The sequence below is a fragment of the Takifugu rubripes genome, chromosome 4, assembly GCF_901000725.2.
Source record: "Takifugu rubripes chromosome 4, fTakRub1.2, whole genome shotgun sequence".
In the NCBI taxonomy this organism is placed as follows: domain Eukaryota; kingdom Metazoa; phylum Chordata; class Actinopteri; order Tetraodontiformes; family Tetraodontidae; genus Takifugu; species Takifugu rubripes.
This window is the reverse complement of record NC_042288.1, coordinates 12,796,923-12,821,000: the sequence shown is the minus strand read 5'-3', so window position 1 is coordinate 12,821,000 and position 24,078 is coordinate 12,796,923. Positions and strand designations below refer to the sequence as shown.

Genomic DNA, 24,078 nt, shown 5'->3' with positions numbered 1-24,078 from the left:
ACAAACAGATTAAAGACTAGTGTCACAGACTTCAGGTCTGCTGTGTCTCACTGTATCACAGTCTTATCTCCACATGTGGACGCTGATATTCGTGTAGGTTGTTTTATCAGCTTTCCTTCCTAACAAGCCTTTAAATGAAGCTGGTGATTTATTTCTGCCCCCGTATTTGCACATACACGCTAACGCTGGCCCGTGCGTGCATGCAGACACGAGCTGCTTATTTGTTGCCGTGCTTAGTGTTGAACAGGCATCTGGTAGCAATTTACCTGTGGACAAGAACATGGCGTGCATCTGTGGGCTACCTTTTGAAGTCGGGCGTTCGGTTCAGCTTTCATTCTCTCCTACTCAAGCCTCTTGTGGAGAGTGTGATTGAGCTCAGCTGCTCCCTGATCAGAAGGTAGCACTCATGTGAAGCAGTCCTCAGACCCTCGCTACCTTCCCTTCGGCCAACATTCATATTTATATATAAATGTATGTGAAGCTCAAGAAGCGGGAGGATATGGTCCAAGCACGAGCGCACTGAACCTAACAAATGTGATGTCAGAAAATGGGTCCCCCTCTTGGAATGCAACAGGAAAAGGGGATGTAATTTGCCCACTCCCTTCCACATAAACACATTCCCTTTTTTGGTGGGCCGTCCCATCACCAAGCGCCGCTTCTGCAAGTCATTCTGTCTCATTGTTTTTTCCTGCCAGATGAACTTTAGACATGTCAGTAACATTGGGCAGATATAAGGCTGGACTAACTCAATGACGGCGTCCGTTGTTACTTATTTCCTCCACTGGTTGGACTACACATATGCACTTTCCCCGAGGACAGGGGAACCTGCTTCAGGACCTTTCTTCTGAAACAAGAGAAATCAGACGTGCGGCACTGATGTGTTTTCTCTGTATGAGGTCTTGAGGTCGGGTTTCTGCTTTGAAGCCATATTGTTGAAAGTCCTGCAACGTCACGTCCTGCGATTGTCTTCAGCGTGTGGGTGGACGGGGTCAGGGAGCCTTAAAGGGTGAGCCTGGGCAGCGGTGAAGCAGAGGGACGAAGGAAGGCAGCCAGAGAGGACCATGTGTGCTGCTGCTTTGGACCAGTACTGTGGGTCCCCCTTCTGGGTGAGTACCACAGCCAGGTCCTTGAGGCTGGACAAAGATGGGACTAACCACACATTTGTTTGAAACCAGAAAATCAATTTTACTTTTTTTAACCTTTGCCAAATAACCTTAGGCTTAGGTCAATGTTTACACACTGATTAGTTCAGTGAGACAAAATATGAGACAACAGAGGCCGTCACGTCTTTAGATCTTGTTTGTACAGTTGATTTTTAATCAGCCACTACAATAAATGCTGGATTCTGTCGTCCCCTAGAATTTACAGGGTGTTACAGCTTGGGATTCATTCAGTTACAACAACCAGTCCTGGCAAAGTCAGAAGTATTTAGAAAGTTGGTACAAAGAAAGTGTCCATTATAAAACCTTTTTAAACAACATTATCTATTCAAACAATACGTCTCTGATTACGTCAGTGACAGACCAGTAAAAAATGAGTAAATACAAAAGCTCACACTGCAAAAAATAAAAAATCAAACACTTCAACCCATTTTTTTTTTTAACTTTGGTACATGATTGAGGAAGTCTTATTTATTTTTTGACATTTGAATCTGACAGCTCCATAACCTGTTCAAGGGAGGATCAGTGAAAGATGGGTGAATGAATGTGAAAGCACGGTTTCACCTCTGCACACAGTGAGATCAGAGGACATGTGACTGGCCGGTAGTAACTCATGAACATGTCCTGTCATATCTGAAAACAGCGACACGTGCACACTGTAAAATATAAAAGAACACGCCGTAAAAACCTTTAGTGTTGTGATTTTTTGACCCAAAAAGACATAAAGGTGTGACTCACATTACTCTCTGAAACTGTGAAAATAGTTCTACATAATTTATGGCCTAGAAACAATGAATTCTTAAATATCTACAGTAAATACTTGAGTATATTTGACAGAGTTGCCTGCATTCCGTGAGTAAGATATTTATTGAAGCGGGTCCCAGCTGCAGAAGCTCTAAATGTTCAAACCCACTTGAATTCAAGCTTTGAGGCTTGCAAATATTCCACATTTGCAGTCAAAAAATGTGTTTTTTTTAAGTCTCAGAACAAATTTCAATGCACCTCTAAAAAAAGAAACAGTTGTGAAATATTTGCGAGCTGTTTCCTCTAAGGCGCCAGGACTCATTAGACCGCTCAGCGTGTGAAACTGATCTTCAGGTCTTTCATATAGCCATTTGTGTTCTCTGCACGTTCCTCTCATTTATATTTCCGTGTTCCCTCTCTTCATTTCCTTCATTACAGAGGAAGTTGTTGTCTGTCAGCAGAGATTTCGCTTTTAATTATATGTGAGGTGGTCTTGATTAAATTTTGAAGCTGGGGTCACGGCATGTCCCTGTGGATACATAGTAAGCTCCTGCCGTCTGCAGAAAGGCTGGCTGTGTTTGCCTTTTGCTGACATCAAAGTGACCATGTGATGTTTGGTGATTTTCTTTGCCTGTGTGTGTTTGTGCACCTCAGAATGCATCATATTTGGATAGAGAAGACCCAGACCTCCCACTATGTGTGGAGCAGACGGTGCTGGTCTGGGTTCCCCTGGGGTTCCTGTGGATCTGTGCTCCGAAGCACCTATTGTCTCTGTTCACGAGGTGCTCGGTGAAAAACAAACACATGTCCAAGCTCTACATGTGCAAACAGGTAATAAACTCCTGAGACTAAAGGATTAGGAAGAGCCCCACATGTATCCAGATCATCTTTTAGACATGGTTCTGTTTCAGAGGAACACGACCACAGCCTCTCAGTGTCTTCTCTCACGTTTTTCTCCTCAGTTTCTGACATCTCTGCTGTTCCTGGCGGCCATCGCGGCCCTGGGACTCACGTTAGGAGAAGATTACGGTCCAACCGAGGGCACGCCTTCCCCGACAAAGAACCCCACCGTGTTCTATGCAAACCCCGTCCTGTTCGCTGTCACATGGGTAAACACAGCAGATGTTATCTTGAGTGCTTCTGCTGCTCCAGGTGGGATTACTCATCGTGCCCTGTGATGTTTCCCTGTCAGATCCTTGTGCTGTTGTGTCAGGAAGGGGTGAGGCGGAGGGAGCGAGCCGTGGACTCTGCCACGCTCTTCCTTTTCTGGCTCCTCATTGTTGTGTGTAATATATTCCCTTTCCAGTCCCTCATACGGAAGGCGCTCACGGTATGAGATCAAGTATCATTTCTCTCACAGACTCACCTGCTTGGATGCATCTAGTCTCAGTAATCACAGTAATCATCAAGTGCCCCCTGTATCACCTCTGACCCTCAGGGAGAGATCTCTGATCTCCCTCGATTTTGCCTGTTCTTCATCTCCTTTGGGCTGGAGGTGATCGCTCTGATCCTCTCCGCTGTGGCCGACATCCCACCAAATGCAAAGGAGCACGTAAAAAGGGTACCTGAGAGCTCATTTGATTTCACTATTAACGTCACCGTGTCATCCACCAAGTGTTCACCGCCCCAGCTTGTTTTCACTTCTGAGATGGTTTTTTGTCCCTTTGGTCTACAGAATCCTGAGGCGGGGGCAGCATTTCTGAGCCGAATCACATTCAACTGGTTCAACAGGTAACATTTAACTTGCCACGTCAGAGTCTGGGAAGGCACAGGTTGCGTTTTGAACCGTCTTCGTCTTTTCAGTATGGCCTTCAAGGGCTTCAGGCAGCCCCTTGTTCAGGAGGACATGTGGGACTTGAATGAAAAGGACAGCACCGGCCACATCAACCAGAAATTTCAGCATCATGTGGAGGCAGAACTGGCCAAAGCTCGAATTCGTTACCAATTGCACATGAGCAAAATCAAGACAAAAGACCTGGATGGGGAGCTCAGAAACGGCGTCTCCAGCGGTTTGGCGAAAGGCATCAGTCAGGATGTGCTCATGCTGGTGAGAAGCTTTACCACATTATCTTTTATTATTTTATGCAACAGTCACATGTGCTCAAACAATTTCCCCTTTTTAAGGGGGAAGTGGGAATAAAAGAAGAAGAAGGGAAGACCAAGAAAAAAGACAAAAAGAAGGAGGAAGAAGACTATCCTAATTCCTGGCTGATCACCACCATTTACAAGACCTTTAAATTGATTCTGTTGGAGTCGGCCTTCTTTAAACTTCTGCAGGACGTGTTGGCCTTCGTCAGCCCTCAACTCCTAAAGTGGGTTTGAGATGAATGAGCTTGTTTTCATCCCCAAATTTGGCTGGGTCACTTTTAACTTTCAACAGAATCTTCTCAGCTTTCTCAACTTTTATTTGGCCATCGGGGCCATTCTTTCAACAGCAGCTTTCACCATTTTTTGTCCACACACATCCAGCGTTTCTCACATCAGTAGTCTACTCCTATCCCGTAAACACACTTTCATGTGTAATATCAATAGAGTTCGCATTTTGAGAAGCTAAAATAACAGCTATTAGCTATTGTCCAGCACAAACGCAGTGTGCTTATGAGAGGAAACAGCGAGGGAAGGAGAAATGTAAACAGGATTAAGACTGAAGCTGGGCGATTAAACCTGCCTGTGATAGTTACTGTCTGGTCTCCTGTCCAGGCTGATGATCTCCTTCACTGAGGACAAGTCGAGCTACAACTGGGAGGGCTACCTCTACGCCGTGCTGCTGTTCTTGGTGGCGCTCCTGCAGTCGCTGTTCCTGCAGCAGTACTTCCATCGCTGCTTCGTGCTCGGAATGAAAGTCCGCACGGCCATCATGGCCGCTGTGTACAAAAAGGTAAAAGCATGAATCACACCACAGTGACCTTTTCTGCTTTCATTTCCACTTCAGTTTGCTCCTGTAGTTACACTTAAAAAGGTTTGTCGTTATTGCGGCCTTTCCAAAAAGTATCCGTAACATTTTCACTCTTTTTTGCCATCTAAAATAATGTAAAACAATTTTCCAAGGCACTGCTGGTTTCTAACGACGCCCGTAAAGAGTCGACCGTGGGGGAAACGGTGAACCTGATGTCGGCAGACGCCCAGCGCTTCAACGACGTGGTCAACTTTATCCACCTGCTGTGGTCCTGCCCGCTGCAGATCATCCTGTCCATCGTTTTCCTGTGGCTGGAGTTGGGCCCCTCGGTCTTAGCAGGACTGGTGGTCATGGTTCTGATGGTGCCCATCAACGGTCTTATAGCCACTAAAGCCAGAAATTTTCAGGTGAGTAGACATGTACACATTTCGTATTATACAGTACCATATTTATTTTTAAGCCAGTTTTTTTTCCAACTGGATGTTTGTTATCTATCATTGACTATAATCTGACTTCTCACCTTGTTATAAACTCTTATATTACTTTATAGTACATTACTCTGACTATGATGACTCAGTATTTAAGTGGAACCCAACCACAGTCAAATATGTTGGTAAACATCATATATTACTCAATTATCAAAAGTTATGTGCTAATGCAGATTAAATAAATGTTATAAAAGTGGCTACTCCTGTGTGCTATCAGATGTTGAGAGAAGGTTTGTGATCCTTCACTGAGGTCAGGGTTATATAAGTCCACTTATATAACTCTAACACCAGATTGCCAGCTTTGAAGATAGCGATCTTTTTTTTATTGACATAGTCATCACACCTCAATTAATACTTATTACTGTCTAAATCTTTTTGAAAGCAGTTATGTAATCTGTTGTGCAATTCTTATTAGGTGGAGAACATGAAGTTTAAAGACAGTCGACTTAAGATCATGAATGAAATACTCAATGGGATGAAAGTAAGTGCCTCCATTCACATTTTAATTTCCATTGCTGGAAAAATCAATCATCCATAAAACAGACTGTACGTGCGCCCTGAAAAGTTCTTATGCCTTCGGCTGTGGATTCTTGTTATCCAACCTTTCTCCTCAACCTTCATTTTTCACGTCGTCCCACCAGATCCTAAAGCTGTACGCGTGGGAGCCGTCTTTCCAAGCCCAGGTAGAAGGCATCAGGGAGAGTGAACTGAAGGTCATGCGTAAATTTGCCTACCTGACTTCTGTCTCCACCTTCATCTTCACGTGTGCTCCAGCATTGGTGAGTTTCCAGATGCAGGAAAGTGGCAGCCGGTCAAGTCCTGTCCTCCGTTTCTCATGGTGTCTCTGCTCCCAGGTCTCTCTGGTCACCTTTGCAGTATACGTGAGCGTGAGTCCCGACAACATCTTGACCGCTCAGAAGGCTTTTACTTCCATCTCTCTTTTCAACATCCTCCGATTTCCTCTCAGCATGCTGCCCATGCTCATCGGTGCCATGGTGCAGGTAAGGAAACCCTCGCCTAAAACAGGACAAAGAACCTCTCCTTATGCTAAACTGGTCTTTGATGCCTCAGACGACCGTGTCCAGGAAGCGCCTGGAAAAGTTTCTTGGAAGCAATGACCTTGAAGCAGACACGGTGCGCCATGACTCCAGTTTCAGTAAGTTCACTGTGACAGTTTAGCACTTTACTTTGTTGCTATATTGTAGTGTAGCTACAGTCTCAGCCTGTTTCAATGGTTCCACCTGCTTTTCTCTTCCAGACTCTGCAGTGACTGTGTCTGATGGTTCCTTTGCTTGGGAAAAACAGGCAGAGCCGTTTCTAAAAAAGTACGATTATTCTGTCACAACCAAAAATAACCAAAATTACCCTGAAAGTTATTTGTCAATATGAACTTTTTCTTATTCATTTATTTAATTTTTGGGGTTAGTAGTGATTAGAGAAGATTAGAGAAAATAAGAGGGGCAACTAAACTACTGTACTTCACGTATAATCCAGGTCACTTATGGTCAATAAGTTGGAAAATAAACATTGAATGGAACACTGCTGATCTGATGGGGTGTCATGATGACCTGAAATAACTATTTATACCAAATTATAGCTTAAATTTGTACATTTGGCCTACTAGTTGGTGCCACTTTATCAGGACAGATACACAATAAACTCCTTCTGCAAGTAGTTCTCAGGCTCTCAATTGACATTCCTTCTGTACTTTATTTATTTAATATGTGTGTTTTGCAGTCTGAATTTGGACATTAAGCCGGGGCGTTTGGTTGCAGTAGTGGGAGCTGTGGGTTCTGGAAAATCCTCCTTCATGTCGGCCCTCCTGGGAGAGATGCACCGCAAAAAAGGCTTCGTTAACGTTCAGGTGATGCCTTATTTCTGTCTTCATGTCCGTATATCTGATTCTAGTCGAGGGCACCATGAAAAATTAAGTTAGTACCCACAGAGATTTGTTAAAAATTGTAACTTAACCACGAGAGCCTGCTTGTAAAACCAGTGGCTCGCTGTTTGGAAGCTCTGTGTGTGATTGTTGATCTGGATTCTCCCAGGGCTCCCTCGCCTTTGTGCCACAGCAGGCCTGGATCCAAAATGCGACGCTCAGGGACAACATCCTCTTTGGCTCCCCCCTTGAGGAGAAGCGGTTCTGGCAGGTGATAGAAGCCTGCGCCCTGGCCCCCGACCTGAAGCTGCTGGCTGGTGGTGAACTCACAGAGATCGGGGAGAAAGTGAGAAGCAGCTGAATTAAAAACATAAAAATCAATGTTTACCTTCAATACAAGAAATTCTGCTTCAGAAAAGTACTTGCGGGCTCATCCTGTCTCCTGCTTCCTTCCTCCTCTCAGGGCATCAACCTGTCAGGAGGCCAGAAACAACGCGTGAGCTTGGCCCGTGCAGCTTACAGCCAAGCAGACATATTTTTGCTGGACGATCCCTTGTCTGCTGTAGACTCTCACGTTGGAAAGCATCTCTTTGAGAAAGTCATCGGACCTAACGGAATGCTGCGAGACAAGGTCTGTTCTGAAATAAGTCATCACGGGGATGCATTCTGGTCCCTGTGGGATGATGTTATTCATACCTAGACCACCTGTTGCTGGCCTGTGTGCAGACTCGTATCCTGGTGACTCATGGCGTCAGCTTCCTACCGCATGTGGATGAAATAGTGGTCTTAGTGGATGGAGTTGTGTCCGAGGTCGGCACTTACAAAAGCCTGCGCGCCAGCAAGGGCGCCTTCTCTGAGTTCCTCAACACGTATGCCCAGGAGCAAAACAATAGCACCCAGCCAGAGTCAGGTAATTACCCCAAACTGCCCTGTTGAAATGTTATATTTCTTCACCATTCTGAGATGCTGTGGCGTTTCCGTTAAGGCCAAGACACTGCCGACATAGAGCTCATTCCTGAGAGAGAGGACACTCAGCTGGATTCTCCACTGGAGGACACAGTCACTGCGACACTGAAGAGAGACCACAGCATCCGCCGCAGCCAGCGCAGCAGCAGGTTAGTGAAGTGGATTAGGAGAGTCTTCTCAGTCTGCGTATACCTGGCTTCACTTGTTTCTCCTTGTGAATGTGTTGTGTTTGTTGGATTTTCTAGCGTCAGACTGAGAAAAGGTTCCGTCAAAAACCCAGAAACTGATGAAGTCAAGCAGGGCCAAAGGCTCATAGAGAAGGAAACTATGGAAACAGGACAGGTGCTGTGAGATGAATCAGTAGAATTTGGTTTTTAACCACTTGAGATTGTTTCTGAGCCTTTTTTGTCCCCTCATACATCCAGGTGAAGTTTTCAATGTACCTCCAGTACATACGTGCCATGGGCTGGGGATACACCATCATGGTCTTCGTAGTCTACTTCATCCAGAACGTTGCGTTCATCGGTCAGAACCTGTGGCTGAGTGACTGGACCAACGATGCTATGCGGTACAACAACACAGAATACCCCGCCTCAGTGAGAGACACCAGGGTGGGGGTGTTTGGAGCTCTGGGAGTGGCTCAAGGTATGTCGCTGGTTTGTTTTTTCATTTAGGTGCTTTGCATTATTAACCATTTCATCATTATTGTACTTGACGGAGCGAGGAAGCAGCGACTTATCCTCTTCTTCAGAAAAAAAGACACTTTCAGATGTCAATTTAAGCAGATTGTGACAGTGAAACTGAACCACCACAGTGAATTGAATATGAAATGGTATAGATTAAAATTTGATATAGACCAAAATGCAGCAAAATAATGTTTAAAAAGCACTATGACATCATTTTATTTGCCAGAATGTAATATTTCTTTATTTTTCATTTCATGTAGACCTATTTTTATTTTAGTCTACATAATTGGACAGTTTGCTCTCAGAAGTGGAGTAGTTCACCACACTTCCTGATAATTTACAGTGGTCAATTTCCTGTGGCTTTCAAAGCCTCGTCCTTATTTAGAACATCTCTCCTTCTGCCGCAGGGATCTTTGTGTTCTTTGGCACACTGCTCCTGGCCAATGCTTCGGTTAATGCCTCCCGTATGCTGCACTCAAGGCTGCTCAATAATATAATGAGGGTTCCCATGATGTTTTTCGACACCACGCCAACTGGGAGAGTGGTCAACCGCTTTGCAAAGGTTAGATTTATAATCATATTCCATCAGAATGTTTTGTATATATGAGAGCTACGTCTCAGTTGACGTCAAGGCATCCTTTTGATTACCGGGGAAACTGAGTTCCAGTTAATAAGCTCCCTCCTCCTACTGAGCTGTGCTCATGAAAAAAAGAAATTTTAGATTATTCATGAGAAAAGGGTTCATGGATCATTTTGACTGCAGTTTAGGCCATGAGTAGCATTTTTATGAGTGACTTTTGTGATAAATGCCTCTGTTTTTTTGTGGTCATTAGGACATTTTCACAGTGGACGAAGCCATTCCGCAGTCTTTGCGCTCTTGGATCCTGTGTCTGATGGGTGTGGTGGGGACACTCTTTGTTATCTGTTTAGCAACACCTTTCTTTGCCGTCATCATCCTGCCTCTGGCTCTGCTCTACTACTTTGTACAGGTAAGCTGGCTAAAAAGAGCGACGGAGGGGAAAAAACGGGCAAATTTACCTGAACTGGAATCAAGCAAAGACTGCCATATTTGACCTCCCACTGTGCACTTTTAGCGCTTCTACGTAGCCACTTCAAGGCAGCTGCGTCGCCTGGACTCGGTGTCCCGCTCTCCCATTTACTCGCACTTTGGTGAAACAGTGTCTGGTCTGTCAGTGATAAGAGCTTACGGACATCAGGAAAGGTTCCTCCAGCACAACTCAAAAACCATTGACGAAAACCTCAAGAGCGTCTACCCGTGGATAGTGTCAAACAGGTTCTGCGCTCGCACCAACACAACTGTTACACTTACTCTAATCTTGCTTTTGTGTGATGTGCTCACGTGTTTGGGGGTTCTGCAGATGGCTGGCCATCCGTTTGGAGTTTGTTGGAAACCTGGTGGTGTTCTTCGCTGCCCTGTTTGCTGTTATTTCCAGGAACTCTCTGGACAGCGGCTTGGTCGGCCTCTCGATATCCTACGCTCTCAATGTGAGTAACACACAGTGCAGCAAATGAGGATGACGGTGCCTGTGGTCACACTGAGGAGTCTGGTTATTGTTGGTTGGCAGGTTACACAGACACTCAACTGGCTGGTGAGGATGAACTCAGAGCTGGAGACCAATATCGTTGCCGTGGAGAGAGTGAGCGAATACAGCGAGCTTGAAAATGAGGTGCGATGATTGGATCATTTTCCTTTAATCCCTTCTTTGTAGGGCAGAAGAATACCATTGTTTTAATACTATTCTGGGCTCCACAGGCTAAGTGGATTACACACACTCGACCTGATGAGAAGTGGCCCAAAGACGGAAGGATCGACTTCCAAAACTTTAAGGTCCGTTACAGACCTGAACTGGACCTGGTGCTGCATGGAATCACCTGTAACATCCAAAGTTCTGAGAAGGTCCGTGCACTTCTGTCTCTAATCTGATTATCGAATATTATTTGACGATGTTCCACATTTATTCTGGTTCTGAAGTGTGTTGAGTTTCCTTCTTTTCGGTAGCTGCTGTTGTGAAAACCCCAACACACATTTTGTTTTTAAGTCTACCACATGACCTTTTGTCAACCTTGAACAGAAAAGTACAATAGATCACATTTAATGGAATTAAAGACTGCCAGAGGACTGCACTCTTTTCATTCGTCTTTTCACTCAGCAGTGACTAATTGAACAGAAGGCACCATTAATAGGTGCTCATCAAAGATAAATCCTGCAGCCCTAAATGCTGCTGCAGTTTTCTAGTATAAAATAAAGCTTGGTTGATTCTAGCAGATTTAGTTAAAGGCTTTTAAAACCCACACAATATACTGTTTTTGTACTATTGAGGTTTCTCACACATCCAATCAAACCTCTGGCACATACTGTACATATATGGAGCGTATTAAACATCCATGTAATTTTTTTCTGTCTTTATTTGCCATTCTATTCAGATTGGTATTGTTGGACGCACAGGAGCAGGAAAATCCAGTCTGACCAGCTGCCTCTTCAGGATAATCGAAGCTGCTGAAGGCAGTATCCTAATTGATGATATAGATATCGCCAAAATTGGCTTACATGACCTCAGGGGCAGACTCACAATCATACCACAGGTACCGCAGACGCTCTAAACACCTCAGTCAGTCTTCAGACTGTGCTCTTAAGCATCTGACCCCCTCCTGCAGGATCCGGTGCTGTTCTCTGGTTCCCTCCGCATGAACCTGGATCCATTTGACAAGTTCAGTGATGAAGATATCTGGAGAGTGTTGGAGCTCTCCCATCTGAAGGAGTTTGTGTCAGGGCTGCAGGAAGGATTACAGCATGAAGTCGCAGAAGGAGGAGAAAACCTCAGGTCTGCCATAAAATAGCATTTTCTACAGTAACACAAGTTTATAAATTGTTGATTTAAAAAAAAGAAGCAAATGATGCCATTTAAAAACATTTTTGGTGGTGATTATAAGGTATTTTATATGTATTTAGGTTTAGGTCATTCACATATGTTCCTGCACAGTTGTAACCTTACAGATTCTATCTATAGTGCTGGCTAAAGTACTGCTGATCAGTCACCCTTCTGCACATGCTGGTATAGGTAATCATAGCCCTTATAGTGCTTAGTTTCCTTTTCCAGCCAGTTGCCCATAGAAACAATATTACTCATATTGTAGCTCATTTTAGTCATTTTGGGTAAAGTGTTTTTCCCAGCAGGTTACAGGGATTTGAGCCCCCCCCCCTAGTTGATCATTTCCATCTCTGCCACTCTTCCTGAGCAAGTGTCTTCTCTTGCAGTGTGGGACAGAGGCAGCTCGTGTGTCTGGCTCGTGCCCTGTTGAGGAAGTCTCGGATATTAATCCTGGATGAGGCCACGGCAGCCGTCGACCTGGAGACAGACAACCTGATCCAGAACACCATCCGTACAGAGTTTTCCCACTGCACGGTCCTCACCATTGCCCACCGTCTGCACAGCATCATGGACAGCTCCAGGTGAGTTCACGTTCAGTTTCATCCTCCGCAGATCCAGAAATATAAAATGCACCATTTAAATGACAATCCGACAATGAATCTGAAAACCAGATAGCGCTACATTCATCATGAGCATTATATAATCAATAACCTGTTCCAGCACTTGGGATAGACCCACTTTTGCAGCAATGCTGGATGGACACCTGTGCCATCTGGGGGTGGGGGAGGGGGGGGGGGGGGGGGGTCTGCCTTCAAAGTGATTGGCTTTGGTGCTGAAAAAGGCTTGAAATGCTCTCCACATGAATGTATTCATTGTATTCATTATCAACACAACTGGGAACAAGAAAGGGACCGTTGAAAGCGCTGGTGGTGGGTTGCATTTGTGTAGAAAAAGCAGTGGGAATGCTTCCTTTTACACAATCATGATGGTCCTGCTATCTGTCGGTGCATTACATGTGGCAGGGTGGTCTTTCTAACCCAGCAAACATTAAATAAGAAAAGCCAAGAGATTTTTCATTGTGGCCTCAAGTGGTTTAAATTAGGAACACTCATACGTCGCATCTGCCACCTTCATCAGCATTTGAATTGATTCAGCTCAGTGAGTAACGCCTGCTCTTCCTCCGGTCCACTCTGCAGGGTGATGGTCCTCGATGCTGGGAAAATCATAGAATTTGATTCTCCGGACAACCTGCTCGAGAAACGAGGTCATTTCTATGCTATGGCGAAAGACGCTGGAATAACGCAGGAGGACACCATGATGTAAATTGTGTTGATGTATTCTTTTACTTTTGGTTTGATTCCATAAGCTGTTTGTGGTTGTGATTTATATGAGTTGATTTTGCTTTGCTATTAAAGAATGTTGTACCTTTTTTATTTATACAAAGCCATACAAAAAGAAATCACATATTTCATGTAAATACATTTTTATATGAGGGTAATAAACATTCTTTCTCAAAAGCTACTTGTTTTAATTTCATAATCTTCCTCCAACGTGTCCATTTAAATCCTTTTTTACTATTGAACATATTTAAATACAAGCCGTCTTTGAACATTAGACCACTACCTGAGATGTTTTTGTCACGCTGGGCAACAAGGAAGCCATTAGCTTTAAATCTCTAGCGCTCCCACATGACTGCGTGCACAATGGATTTAACTCTAATGGCAAAATGATGTGTTGTTCTCATGACAACAGAATTTCTCCCACTTGTATTTCCCGTTCTATGGTTATTATGGGATGACAGTCTTCAGTGTTACCTGCTGAAATGTTGGTGTGGTTGGGTTCGTGTGTGAGCAGAGGTGGAGAGTGAGGGAGATGGTGGAGAGCTAAAGAGTAGAGGCACAATCAGGGAGGGAAGCAGAAGGCAACTGCTGCTGCGTGAATCGCTCACGTCCCTCCTCCTGCTCTCCCTCTCCAAGGTAATTCTCCATCTTGATTCATTGCAGTTTAATTGTTTGAATGAGAAGTTTTTAGCACAGACTGAAGGATGTCATGTGTAGATGTATCATAGATTTTCCTCAAAAATGTAGCTTCTTTTCTGAAAGAAAATGCACAAAAGAATATACTCATAGAATTTTAAGTACTGCTCGTATTCAGACACTGTTTCTATTTGATTGTCATATCTTGCTCAAATACATGGGTTTTCTTTTTTGTAAAAATGAACGTGTTTTTTGCCAACTGCTATTCCTGTAGTCATAGCAACGTAGGAAATAGTTATGTATGAGAGCACATTTTTCAACAAGATAATGCACAAAACAGCTAAACGTAAATTCTAAAGTGCAGACAATCTAGTCTGATTGTTTACTGGCCAATTTAAAATAATGACATGCTTCACTTGGGCAAAGCAATAATGTTTCCAGTCCAGTCATGAACTGTCCCCATCTGGTTTTTGGTCCCCACCCAGCTGCCTCAGCATGAACCTCTCTGAGCAGATCTCACATCTCTTCAGCTGTAACGTCAGTCCGAGCGAGATGCCACACCTCGATATTGGTGTCAGCAAAAGGGTACCGCTGGAAATCGCCGTCCCCGTGACCGTCTTCTACAGCTGCGTCTTCATTTGTGGGGTATGAACTGATGCTTTGAGAGAAATCGCTCACAAAGGGACTGAGTATTTTTCTCCCAGGGTCAGTAAGAACTCTCCTATTTTACAGGTGATATTCAATGGGGTCAGCATCCTGACCCTTCTCATTGATGCTCACATGCGAATCAGTGCCATTCGGTTCTATCTTCTCAGCCTCGTCATATCAGGTACATAACATTATGTATGTGCTAAGTATGAATACTGTCAGGATTATAGATATATATATTTAATCAATCAATCATTTATTCATTGGAATTAAAGAGCTCTGTTAGAGTTGAAATAAGATGAATTCATTATTTGTTTAGAACTGACGGGGAGTTTCCAGGACTCCTCAACACCCTGCAGATGATTTAGCAGGTGGTTGGTGACACTCTTAGTGTGCAAGGTCGAAGAGGTCACTGGGCGTGGGGTGGTGTTGCCTCACTCCGCCATCGTGTGATGCCTGTTCTATCATTAAACTGACAACTGGCAGAGGCGGCAACTCTTAGCCACGGTCTCCCCATGACTTCCAAGTCTGTTGCACTTTGAGGGCACGAGAGCAGATTTGCTCTGCGGGCCTGGACGTGTAATTGGTCTCCACATAATAGGGTTGATGACATGAGCACTCTACAAAAGCCAAACATTAAATAAGAGCATGCTGCTCATTTCAACCAATGTGTGTGCATTTGTGTGTGTGTGGACGGGGGTGGGTTGCTGTGTCTGAATGGCAGAGGGACCCTTTGCTTGAGCTCTGAGCTTTATCTTTAGTCTCTTCACAGAGGTAAAAGACAGTGGGCAGAGTTAGTATAGCACTTGTCATAGATGATTATAATCCAGAGTCAGATCGGAGTGAAGTTAATGATGAACTGATCATACCTCTTGTTTTATTTTTTAGACATTCTACAACTGCTGACCATCCCTGTTACTTTATATCGCTACTACTGGGAGAGCTACCCGTGGCGCCTTGGTCAAGTGGTTTGCAAGATATACTTCATGGTCCGACAACTGTACTGCGCCACCACAAGCTGGGTTATCATGACTTTTAGCACTGAGCGCTACATAGCCATTTGTCACACCATGTGGTCCGTCTCCAGTCTCAAGGTTGCTGCCAACATGGAGTTTCTTTTTCTCTATGCATGTTTTTTTATTCCTAATTACACAAATCACACAGCAGTGCTCAAAGGTGTCGTCTGTTATTAGTTATTTAAACATTTGCATTATTTGTTTGATTATGGTGGGTCTTATTTTTAAAACCATGGTCAACAATTGCAATTATTATACAAAGGGAAAAGTACAATCAGACAAATTGCAGTTCTTTGCGTCGCTGCTTTTCACGCCACATGAAAAGAACTGAAAAGCAACTTTTCATAAAACACAAAAGCTAAATCTGACTAATAGAGTTTCTCTTCTTGTTCTCCAACAGAAGTCTCGTTTGCCTTGCCTACTTTTAGTTTGGATCCTTTCGTTGGTCTCAACGGTACCGTTTGCGATTGTATACGACCAGGCTCGCGCCTGTATCCTGGATTACACCGCTCAAACCCCAGAAGAAGCCTTCCATGTCTCCACCGTGTGTGAGATGACGGAGCCAGACCCTGCACACATCTACAAAGGGGCTTTGCTCCTGAGAGCGGGGCTTTTTTTTATGGTAAGTTACGTGCTGATGGACGGTTTTACTGTAGCATGGACCATCATTCAACCTGCCTCTCTGAACGCAGATCCCGCTGATCTCCATCTTTACCTTCTATCTACTCATCCTCATCTACCTGCAAAGGCATGGACATCAGAGGAGAAACATGGGTCTTATACGGACATATCCTGAAAGAAGGCAGGATATTAAGTCTCTTCAAAATGGAAAGCTACTTTTAAGTGAGAAGAGAGCTCTGAAGCTCATGGGTGAGTCAGTGGCTGTCGGGCTGAGACGGAACAACCGTCAGTTTCTTTGTGTCAGAAGATGCTTTGGGTGTGTGATCAGAAATCATTGCTAATCTCTTAAAACACAGAGACTAAACCTAATAAAATTGTAAATGTGAAGGCCTTGTTGAAGCCATTGAATATATGACATATGGCCATTTTTTTGTCTTACAGGTGCAGCTGTAGTGGCCTTTTTCGTTTGTAATTTTCCAGATATTGCCTCCTCATTGATGCAGGTGTATGTGGTTGTTTGGTCCGACACCGTCCATTCTGTCTACAATGTCCTGAAAACCTACCTGTCACTTCCACTCTGGTATATCAATGGAGCACTAGACCCTCTGCTCTTCTGCATTTCCTCTCACACGTTTCGCAGAGCGTGCTTGAGAACACTGCGTCGACTGAAGCATTACTGCATTTGGAGGAAATGTAGTCTTTCTGGACTGAATCAGAGCACCACCAGCGAAAGGGCAAGGAGTGAAACAGCCAGTTAAATGAGAAAAAAAGGGACCAGAATTGAAAATCTGTGAATATTTCATAAACTTCAACTGAAAGAATGTTGATTGTTGAACATGGCTGCATTTTTTTTGTTCTTTTAAACTGTATAATGTGAAATGTGGGCCCATGAAATATCAGAAATATTTAACAGTTCAGGTTTGATCAGATTGTTTTCCCTTTGCTTGTATTATTGTCATAGCTTTACATATATTTTTTAAATATATATTTTGACATGTACATGGTTCTTATTAAATATAAACTGTGATGTACAGTATTAGGTTTTGTAACATTGTATTTCCAGACAATTAAATATGTTCTATTGTGATTTTTAAATGTAAAATAAATCTGAAAAGTACTGAAAAGAAATAGTCTTTAAATTTGACATTTCGAAGCAGGTCCAATCCAATGTTCGGAAATAAGTGGTGACGTAAGCGTCGCGTATATTTTAGCCAATCACAGCGCGGTGGGCGGGACTAAACATGAGGCAGCGGAAGATTCAAAAAGAAGATGGCGACTGAAACTGCTCCCCAAAACATTTGCAAACTGGAAAGAAGGTGCAAATTTCTCGTTGTTAGATAACTACAAACTGAACCTATCATAATCCTATTTTTCGGCTTTTTAAACTTTTATTTTATTATTTAAATGTTTTGTGCATGAGCATCGCCCCAGCATGACCGTACATCAGTTTGTTATGCTAACATTATCATTACGGCTAATGCTAGCCTCACTGCGGTTTGAACCGTTCGATTTTGGATAGAAACTTTAGAATCTCTCACTTAAGATTCACCCAATAAACGTATTTCTCTTGTTATCAGGGGGACAAAATGCAGTGTTTTCGTCACCCAGGAGGCGCCGAACGCCAGCCAGCCTGTCATTTTTAACCCAGATTTCTTTGTGGAGCGGCTGAAACACGAGCATCCGCAGGTCTTTACTGACTTGGTGCTGAGCAACATCACCCGTCTCATCGATCTTCCAGGGGATGAGTTTTCCCAGCTTACTGGGGATTCTGATCCTAAAGTACCCGCCACCAGTGGCTTTCTACGCTCCCTTAACTTCCTGAAACGGAAAGGTAGGAATCGGAGCCATTAATGTCCTTCCAGATGGTTCACTGAGATGATGCTTTGTGTTGTTCATGTCTGGTCACTTTCACAGTCACAATTAGAAGGGAGAAACAATGTACTTTACACACTATTTCCATATTACTATTTTACTGTTTTATTTACTATTCATAGATGCAGCATTATTTGCAGACCTTAAGCTGTATATTACATAAGTTCTTTTACAAGGAGTCCAAAATCTCTATTCTATTCCAAACAATAATTTGGAAACCAAAATATGGTAATAACAACTTCACTTGATGATTAGAATAATTATCTTCGATCTGTCCTCTTGTAATTTATGCATCCTACCAAGATATCAGGGAGAAAAAGATGTTATTTAACCTAATTCTCACTATAGTAACACGATGCATCAAATTTTGTTTTACATTGCTGTTTAATGCCTTTCAGAAAAAGGGGTGGTTTTTGGTGCACCGGTAACTGAAGAAGGAATAGCACGGATCTATCAGCTCATTGAATATCTGAATAAACGTGAGTATGACCTGCATGTTACACAAAAAAATTAATTAGTTGCTAAAAGAATCTCTGCGTACCCTGTGCATAACAAACAGGGATCCAAGATTTTATGATAATCAGTATCTGCAGTATACTCAAGCTTAGTGTGAAATAAGTGTATAAACTTTAGGTGATGGTTTATTTCTAGACAGGGATGATGTCATTCAGTAAAAATGAACGCTAAAAGAAAATGCTTTAGTCAATAATTTATCTGAAAGCACTTTGCTCCTGCTGCCTCTCCTCCTTCATTTCATTCACTTTCTTTTCCACCTCTCTTCCGCCTCCCATGTCTACCCAACTACTCACAATCTCTTTCTCCATCCCTCTCTTTTTCCCCCTGTCTTCCCCTCATAGACCTACATGTGGAGGGGTTGTTCCGTGTACCAGGCCACAGCCTGAGACAGGCTGCCCTGAGGGAGATGCTGAATGCTGGAGCAGAGTTGGATCTTGAAGCGGGAGACTTCCACCCCAATGACGCAGCTACAGTACTCAAGGCCTACCTGGGAGAGCTGCCAGAACCTCTGCTCACACACAGGCACTATCATGCTCACCTGAAGATTGGAGGTGGTTGCTGGCATTACTGCACACCCTTCTCCCCCTCAGATTATTGAGTTTATTTTCTTTTTCTGATTAATTTTTTTTATGTGCTGTGACCAGACCTGACCCACTTTGATGAGAAAGGGGACAAGACAGATACTCCTGACAAGGATCGTCAGATTGAAGCACTTCAGCTGCTTTTCATGCTGCTGCCTGCAGCCAACCGCAGTCTTCTGAAGCTGCTACTTGACCTGCTGCATCACACCGCCCGCAATCAGCACCTTAATAAGATGTCCGCCATCAATCTGGCCACAATGTTTGCTCCACACATCATCTGGCCAAAAAATGTGAGGGCCGTAGATGCACCTTGGATGTCTGCTCTTCAGCTCTGACTAGTTTTTAGATTGGTGGGTTTTTTTTGTTTGTTTGTTTGTTTAGGTGACTGCGAGTGACCTGCAGGGCAACATTGAAAAGCTGAATAAGGGGGTGGCATTTCTCATCAGGCATTCACAGCGGCTGTTCAAGGTAAACACAGTCCTGACACTATTGGGTTTTAATGCAAAATGGTCAAAAAAAGTTTCTCTCCTATTTTCTACTGTGATCATTAGATAACACCCAGTTGTCAAAATCACAGAAGTAAAATAGAAAATAGGATGCATTAATGTTTAATTAAGGCTCAAAAACCACCATGCTGTGCGTCACTTCAATTCTCCAAAATGACCTTCATGAGGACCTAATATCCAGGTGTGTTTTTATTAAAGGCACCAGCGTATATTAAAGAACATACCCACCTGTACTTCACTGGATCTAGATCTCTGCAGTCAAAGGTGAGTGGAAATTGATTGTGATCTTTTTTTAATGAATATTTTATTCTTTACAGAAGTGATTTAATGAAGCTAACTGCTGTTTCCCATCTGACCTTCCTAGGATGACTCGACACTTTGTTCTGGAACCACGGGTGGAAGCGTGTCTGCAGTAATGCCAGCTTCCCCCTCTCCATCCATACGAACCTTAAGAGGGGGGGTCTCTCAGGATTATACTGAAACTGCGCTCAGAGAGCTTTACCAGCAAGTTAACAGCATGCCTGAATCTGCCAAAAAGAAGAAGCTGATCAGACAGGTACCCTCAGCCCCCGCTGGGACTGCAGAGCGTGCCAAGAGAACTGCAGCCAATCTCGCTCTTTCGTTTTTGCACAGTTTGAGAAGCAGCCGCTGCAGACGGGGGCTGCTGACTCTCGGTCGCCGTTCAGCAGGAAACACTGGCGTTCGCGCTCTTTGGGAGGAATTATTAAGGTAATCTCCTTTGGTCAACAACAGTTGGGCAACCAGTTTCTGAAGTCAGGAATTTTTATTTATTTGTTTTATATGTGAAAACAGAGGAAAGTTTTGGGAGGCCAGGCTTTAGCAGAGAAGGAAAACGACAAACGGAGTCCATCAAGTGGTCCTTGTGATGGCCGTGGAGGCGGAGCCGCTGCGGAGGAGTGAGTATTTAATGACAAGGGTGATTAGGAACGGTTTGGCTGGAGTTTGATGTAGTTCGGTCTGTGGTTGGACTCTTTTAAATCCCTGGTGACAGCACATGCATGAAGGTGCAGAAGGTGGCAAGTGTTCTTCACTAAAAACCATTGTGACAACTTCACAAGGAGAAGTTGAGCCAGTACATGAAAATCCAGCCCAAACAGATGCAGCCAGGAAATGGACATGAGATGATGATTTCCATCAGAGTCTAACTTTTTAACATGATATCAACATAAAGAACAGTTAGAATTTCCATACGTTGCTGAGAGTCTGCTGACCTGATGTCCTCTCTTGATAACCCCATCTGTCTGTCTCTCCCTCTGTCTGTCTCTCCCTCTGTCTGTCTCTCCCTCTGTCTGTCTCTCCCTCTGTCTGTCTCTCTCACTCCAGGGTTAATCGTATTTAAAAAGAACTCTCAACCAAGAAGACGCCCCCTCTGCCTTCTGTTGCTACACACCGCTGTAAAGTGCTTTGAGTTCTTTTCTCATGATTAGTTAGAGATGGGAAATCGGCTGAAGTCATTTTTCCACTTTGGTAGAGCAAAGAGTCCAAAAAAGGATTGAAATGAGATTGTTACATGTGTCATGTTAACTGGAATGGAATGAATGGATACAGTTGAAATGACTAGGAGAAGTTAGATTTTTGAAGTTAGTTTGTGTAAGATATTGTAACAGGAAGAAAACCCCCCTTTTAATATAGACACTCTTAATACTTTAATCTTTTAGTCTTGCAGACATCGGGTTCATTCTTTGAAAACCTTTGAGCGGAGCGTACAGACTAGCTCTGCAGAAGAGCTGTATGTTCTCTGGTGGAACAGTGGAGCCGATGATCTACCAAGCAGGGCAATTCACTTTCATTTGTGTTGTCTGATGTGGAAGTTTACTGTTTTTATTATGGGCTGAGGTGCAGCACTCATGTTATTGTCTGAACTCTTTAGTTTCATTGCATTTTATTCAGTTTGCTTAATCTTCTTAGTGTTTCCTCTTAGTGTCTTAGTGTTCCTGCAGTCCAATGCAGCTAAATTTTAAAGTTGGAGAGATTAGGCCAATTTAACAATGCGAGTTAGGTGTTTTATCTACGCATTACATATGTGTTTCCATTTGTTACATGTTAGGTTTGACTGCAGTATTTAGTTTAATGAACTGTCATTTCAGACGAGTCAAGACTGATTAGAACTGTGGTGAATCCACAAGTGTGCCTTAAGTGAATATATCTCAAGCTGCAATATAAAGTTAATACATTTTTTATACTTGTAGTTTTTAGTGATTATAAATGCTTTAAGGTTTGCCAGTACAAAGACAAAGAATAGAGAGGAGCAGGTTAATTAGTGTGTAATATATTTTGTCTCATTAGTTTCATTAGAGGGGAACCTCTGGGATCTTTAAAACCACTCAATGCTTTTTAAATGTTTTTTTTTTTTTTAAATATCTTTTTTTGTAAGTTTTGGTTCCTATGCAACTTTGTATAGTTTTACTGACAGAAATGTGAGCTTTCTTTTAATATATACCGTTTTATTCTCTGCTTTAGTGGGGGATAACTGTGGGATAACTGTGGTTTTTTCTTTTTAAGCAACTTTGTTGTTTTTTGTTTTTTCAGTGGTGGTTTGGATGCCACGCAAAATAGTCGTTACACAACTGTTACACTTTTATTTTTTTTAATTTATAATGTGATCTAAGCTGCGGGGTCAACTTAACCAACCGTAGCTGATGACATCACTGTGAAGTTGTGACGGTGAAAATAAACGACAGGAATTGTTGCCTGCAGTCGTCTGGGCGTTTGTCACAAGGTTTACCTGTAGTGTCATTTAACGCCACATGATGGCGATGTTTAGTAAATATTAGAGCGCCAGACGGCTCGAGTATGAGCCAGATGGAATCAGCATCCGAATTCTGACCACATTTAACAGGTGATAAGCACCTGAACTCATCCTAAAAACATTCTGAGGCTGCTTTGCATCAATGAAAGTTAGTTTGAAGCAAACAAAAACTCACGGAAGGAAATCCTACGCCCTGTGTCGCCTTTCCGGTTCTTCCCAGTCTGATCTAAATATGGCTAAAAGTGAGAATAAATATCCAAAAACATGGCAAAGTATTTGTCAATTACAGATTTTTTTTTAAGGAGTCAGGGTTTGTGTGGGAAGATTTCCAGAGGGGAGGCAGCTCTCACAATAGGAGGAATGTCTAAGTGTGTCATTATGGTGACCATGTCAATGCATGTTTGGTATTGTAAGTGTACGTTGTAAACATTTGCGAACATGGGTCTGTTTTTCTCATGTTCTGTAAATACACAATGGCATTTTCCAGGACAGTTATGCATCGTTTTGCAGCCAAAACTCCAATAGGGCTTTATTTAGCATTTTTACTCCATGAGTGTGACGGCTGCAAAATGAGTCCGACCTTCTAATCCACTTGACATTATCGGCCGTGCACAAAGCTCTCAGGGCATATATGATGGGTTCCAAATGCATAGATTCAAAAGTCCCTCAAAATCTGTTAGATGGGAAAACAACAGGTCACGTGTGTTAGGAAAGAAGGAAAAGAAGTGAAGCTGGAACGTAACATACTTCAGCCGCTGCATGATAGCATTGGATTTTCATTAGTACTGGACTGGAGAGAGGCTTTTTCTCTTCCCTCTTTCCCTCCCTGAAATGCAAATAAGCAGATTGGAGTTTTTGAGGATGCTAAATTTGGTTTCTTCCTGTTCTCCCTCTCTCTGGAGCTGAAGTCAAGCATGCAGCTGCGAACAAATTGATCCCTTTGTTCCATCCCTGGTTGCTGGCTGCTTTCATTTCGAACCTTTTTAGATGCAATCTGGATTAAAATAGTTGCCCGACGGCCACGGAGCAGCGCTCAGCGTTTACTGCCGTTGTTTATGTCGGGGTCGTATATTTTCCCCCCTCTTAGCCTAATTGTAAATTGCCGTATGGCCTCCCACAGCTTTCAGAGCCACATTGTAATTCTTGTTGTGTATTTGTGTGTATTCCTATCACGACTGCAAGAGCAGAAGGGGGGGAACCCCCCCCCCCCACACACACACACACACATTACCACTAAATACCACTGTCTGCTCTTTAATTAGCCATTCATAGAGGGAAGGTGCACACTGGGTTGTTGCTTTACTCACACAAAACGGTGTTTTTTTAATTGCTTTTTCGGTGGATCGCAGATGCAAGTGTGCAGAGCTGAACCCACGAATCCTGATGGTTTTCTACGTCTCCTCGTGTGCGTGACATCACATTTTGGGTCCGTCTGAAAAGCTCCATCTATGTCTTTACATTCATGCTCTCGGGGTTTAAACTGTCATGACCTCCTCCTAAAAGCAGCGTTTATTCTCACATGCGAGCAGCAGGTCAGTCGGCGGTTCGGTGACGTTTGGCTGCCGCTCCAGCTTTGTGTTTTATTAAGTTTGTTCTGAAATCTACAATAAAAATGTCAAGAAGAAAAGTTGTTGCTGGTTTTTTCCCCCCATAGGAACGACTTTACTTCAGATTACTGGATAATCTGCTTTGATCCGAACCCATAAATACGGCCTGAATATTAACGTCCTACGGAGTCCAAACAAAGAACGTGTTGGAAAAGTTTATGGAGTTGCAGTGACGACATGGTCTGGACTCCTAATATATCTCCTGTTTTACAGAAACATGCCAACATTTGCAAAATATTACCTGCTGAGAATTCA

At 43.2% G+C, this 24,078-nt stretch overlaps 3 protein-coding genes across 3 annotated transcripts; all 3 read left to right on the top strand.

Annotated features, from left to right (window-relative positions):
- The first annotated feature begins 699 nt into the window (after window positions 1–699).
- abcc2 (ATP-binding cassette, sub-family C (CFTR/MRP), member 2) lies at window positions 700–13,227 on the top strand. Its single transcript, XM_011603359.2, has 32 exons — window positions 700–1,106; window positions 2,559–2,735; window positions 2,867–3,013; window positions 3,097–3,234; window positions 3,343–3,465; window positions 3,580–3,635; window positions 3,708–3,951; window positions 4,029–4,216; window positions 4,605–4,782; window positions 4,953–5,207; window positions 5,704–5,769; window positions 5,930–6,067; window positions 6,143–6,289; window positions 6,360–6,444; window positions 6,547–6,613; window positions 7,026–7,152; window positions 7,337–7,513; window positions 7,631–7,798; window positions 7,894–8,077; window positions 8,153–8,282; window positions 8,379–8,475; window positions 8,559–8,778; window positions 9,227–9,381; window positions 9,653–9,808; window positions 9,914–10,113; window positions 10,199–10,325; window positions 10,406–10,507; window positions 10,594–10,737; window positions 11,265–11,423; window positions 11,496–11,662; window positions 12,097–12,291; window positions 12,907–13,227. Exons 1-32 carry the CDS (start codon window positions 1,062–1,064, stop codon window positions 13,031–13,033), a joined length of 4,689 nt encoding a protein of 1,562 aa, XP_011601661.2. The 5' UTR covers window positions 700–1,061; the 3' UTR covers window positions 13,034–13,227.
- A 333-nt stretch (window positions 13,228–13,560) lies between these two features.
- LOC115249510 (pyrokinin-1 receptor-like) lies at window positions 13,561–17,028 on the top strand. Its single transcript, XM_029834949.1, has 7 exons — window positions 13,561–13,686; window positions 14,172–14,331; window positions 14,419–14,515; window positions 15,223–15,428; window positions 15,751–15,972; window positions 16,043–16,220; window positions 16,413–17,028. The coding sequence occupies exons 2-7, from the start codon at window positions 14,182–14,184 to the stop codon at window positions 16,727–16,729; spliced, it is 1,170 nt and encodes a 389-aa protein (XP_029690809.1). The 5' UTR covers window positions 13,561–13,686; window positions 14,172–14,181; the 3' UTR covers window positions 16,730–17,028.
- Window positions 17,029–17,218: 190 nt separating this feature from the next.
- On the top strand, window positions 17,219–23,843 carry LOC101061710 (rho GTPase-activating protein 19). Its single transcript, XM_011603358.2, has 11 exons — window positions 17,219–17,287; window positions 17,549–17,802; window positions 18,242–18,322; window positions 18,701–18,910; window positions 19,004–19,230; window positions 19,322–19,408; window positions 19,645–19,710; window positions 19,811–20,002; window positions 20,080–20,175; window positions 20,260–20,363; window positions 20,791–23,843. The coding sequence occupies exons 1-11, from the start codon at window positions 17,241–17,243 to the stop codon at window positions 20,804–20,806; spliced, it is 1,380 nt and encodes a 459-aa protein (XP_011601660.2). The 5' UTR covers window positions 17,219–17,240; the 3' UTR covers window positions 20,807–23,843.
- Window positions 23,844–24,078: the final 235 nt, after the last annotated feature.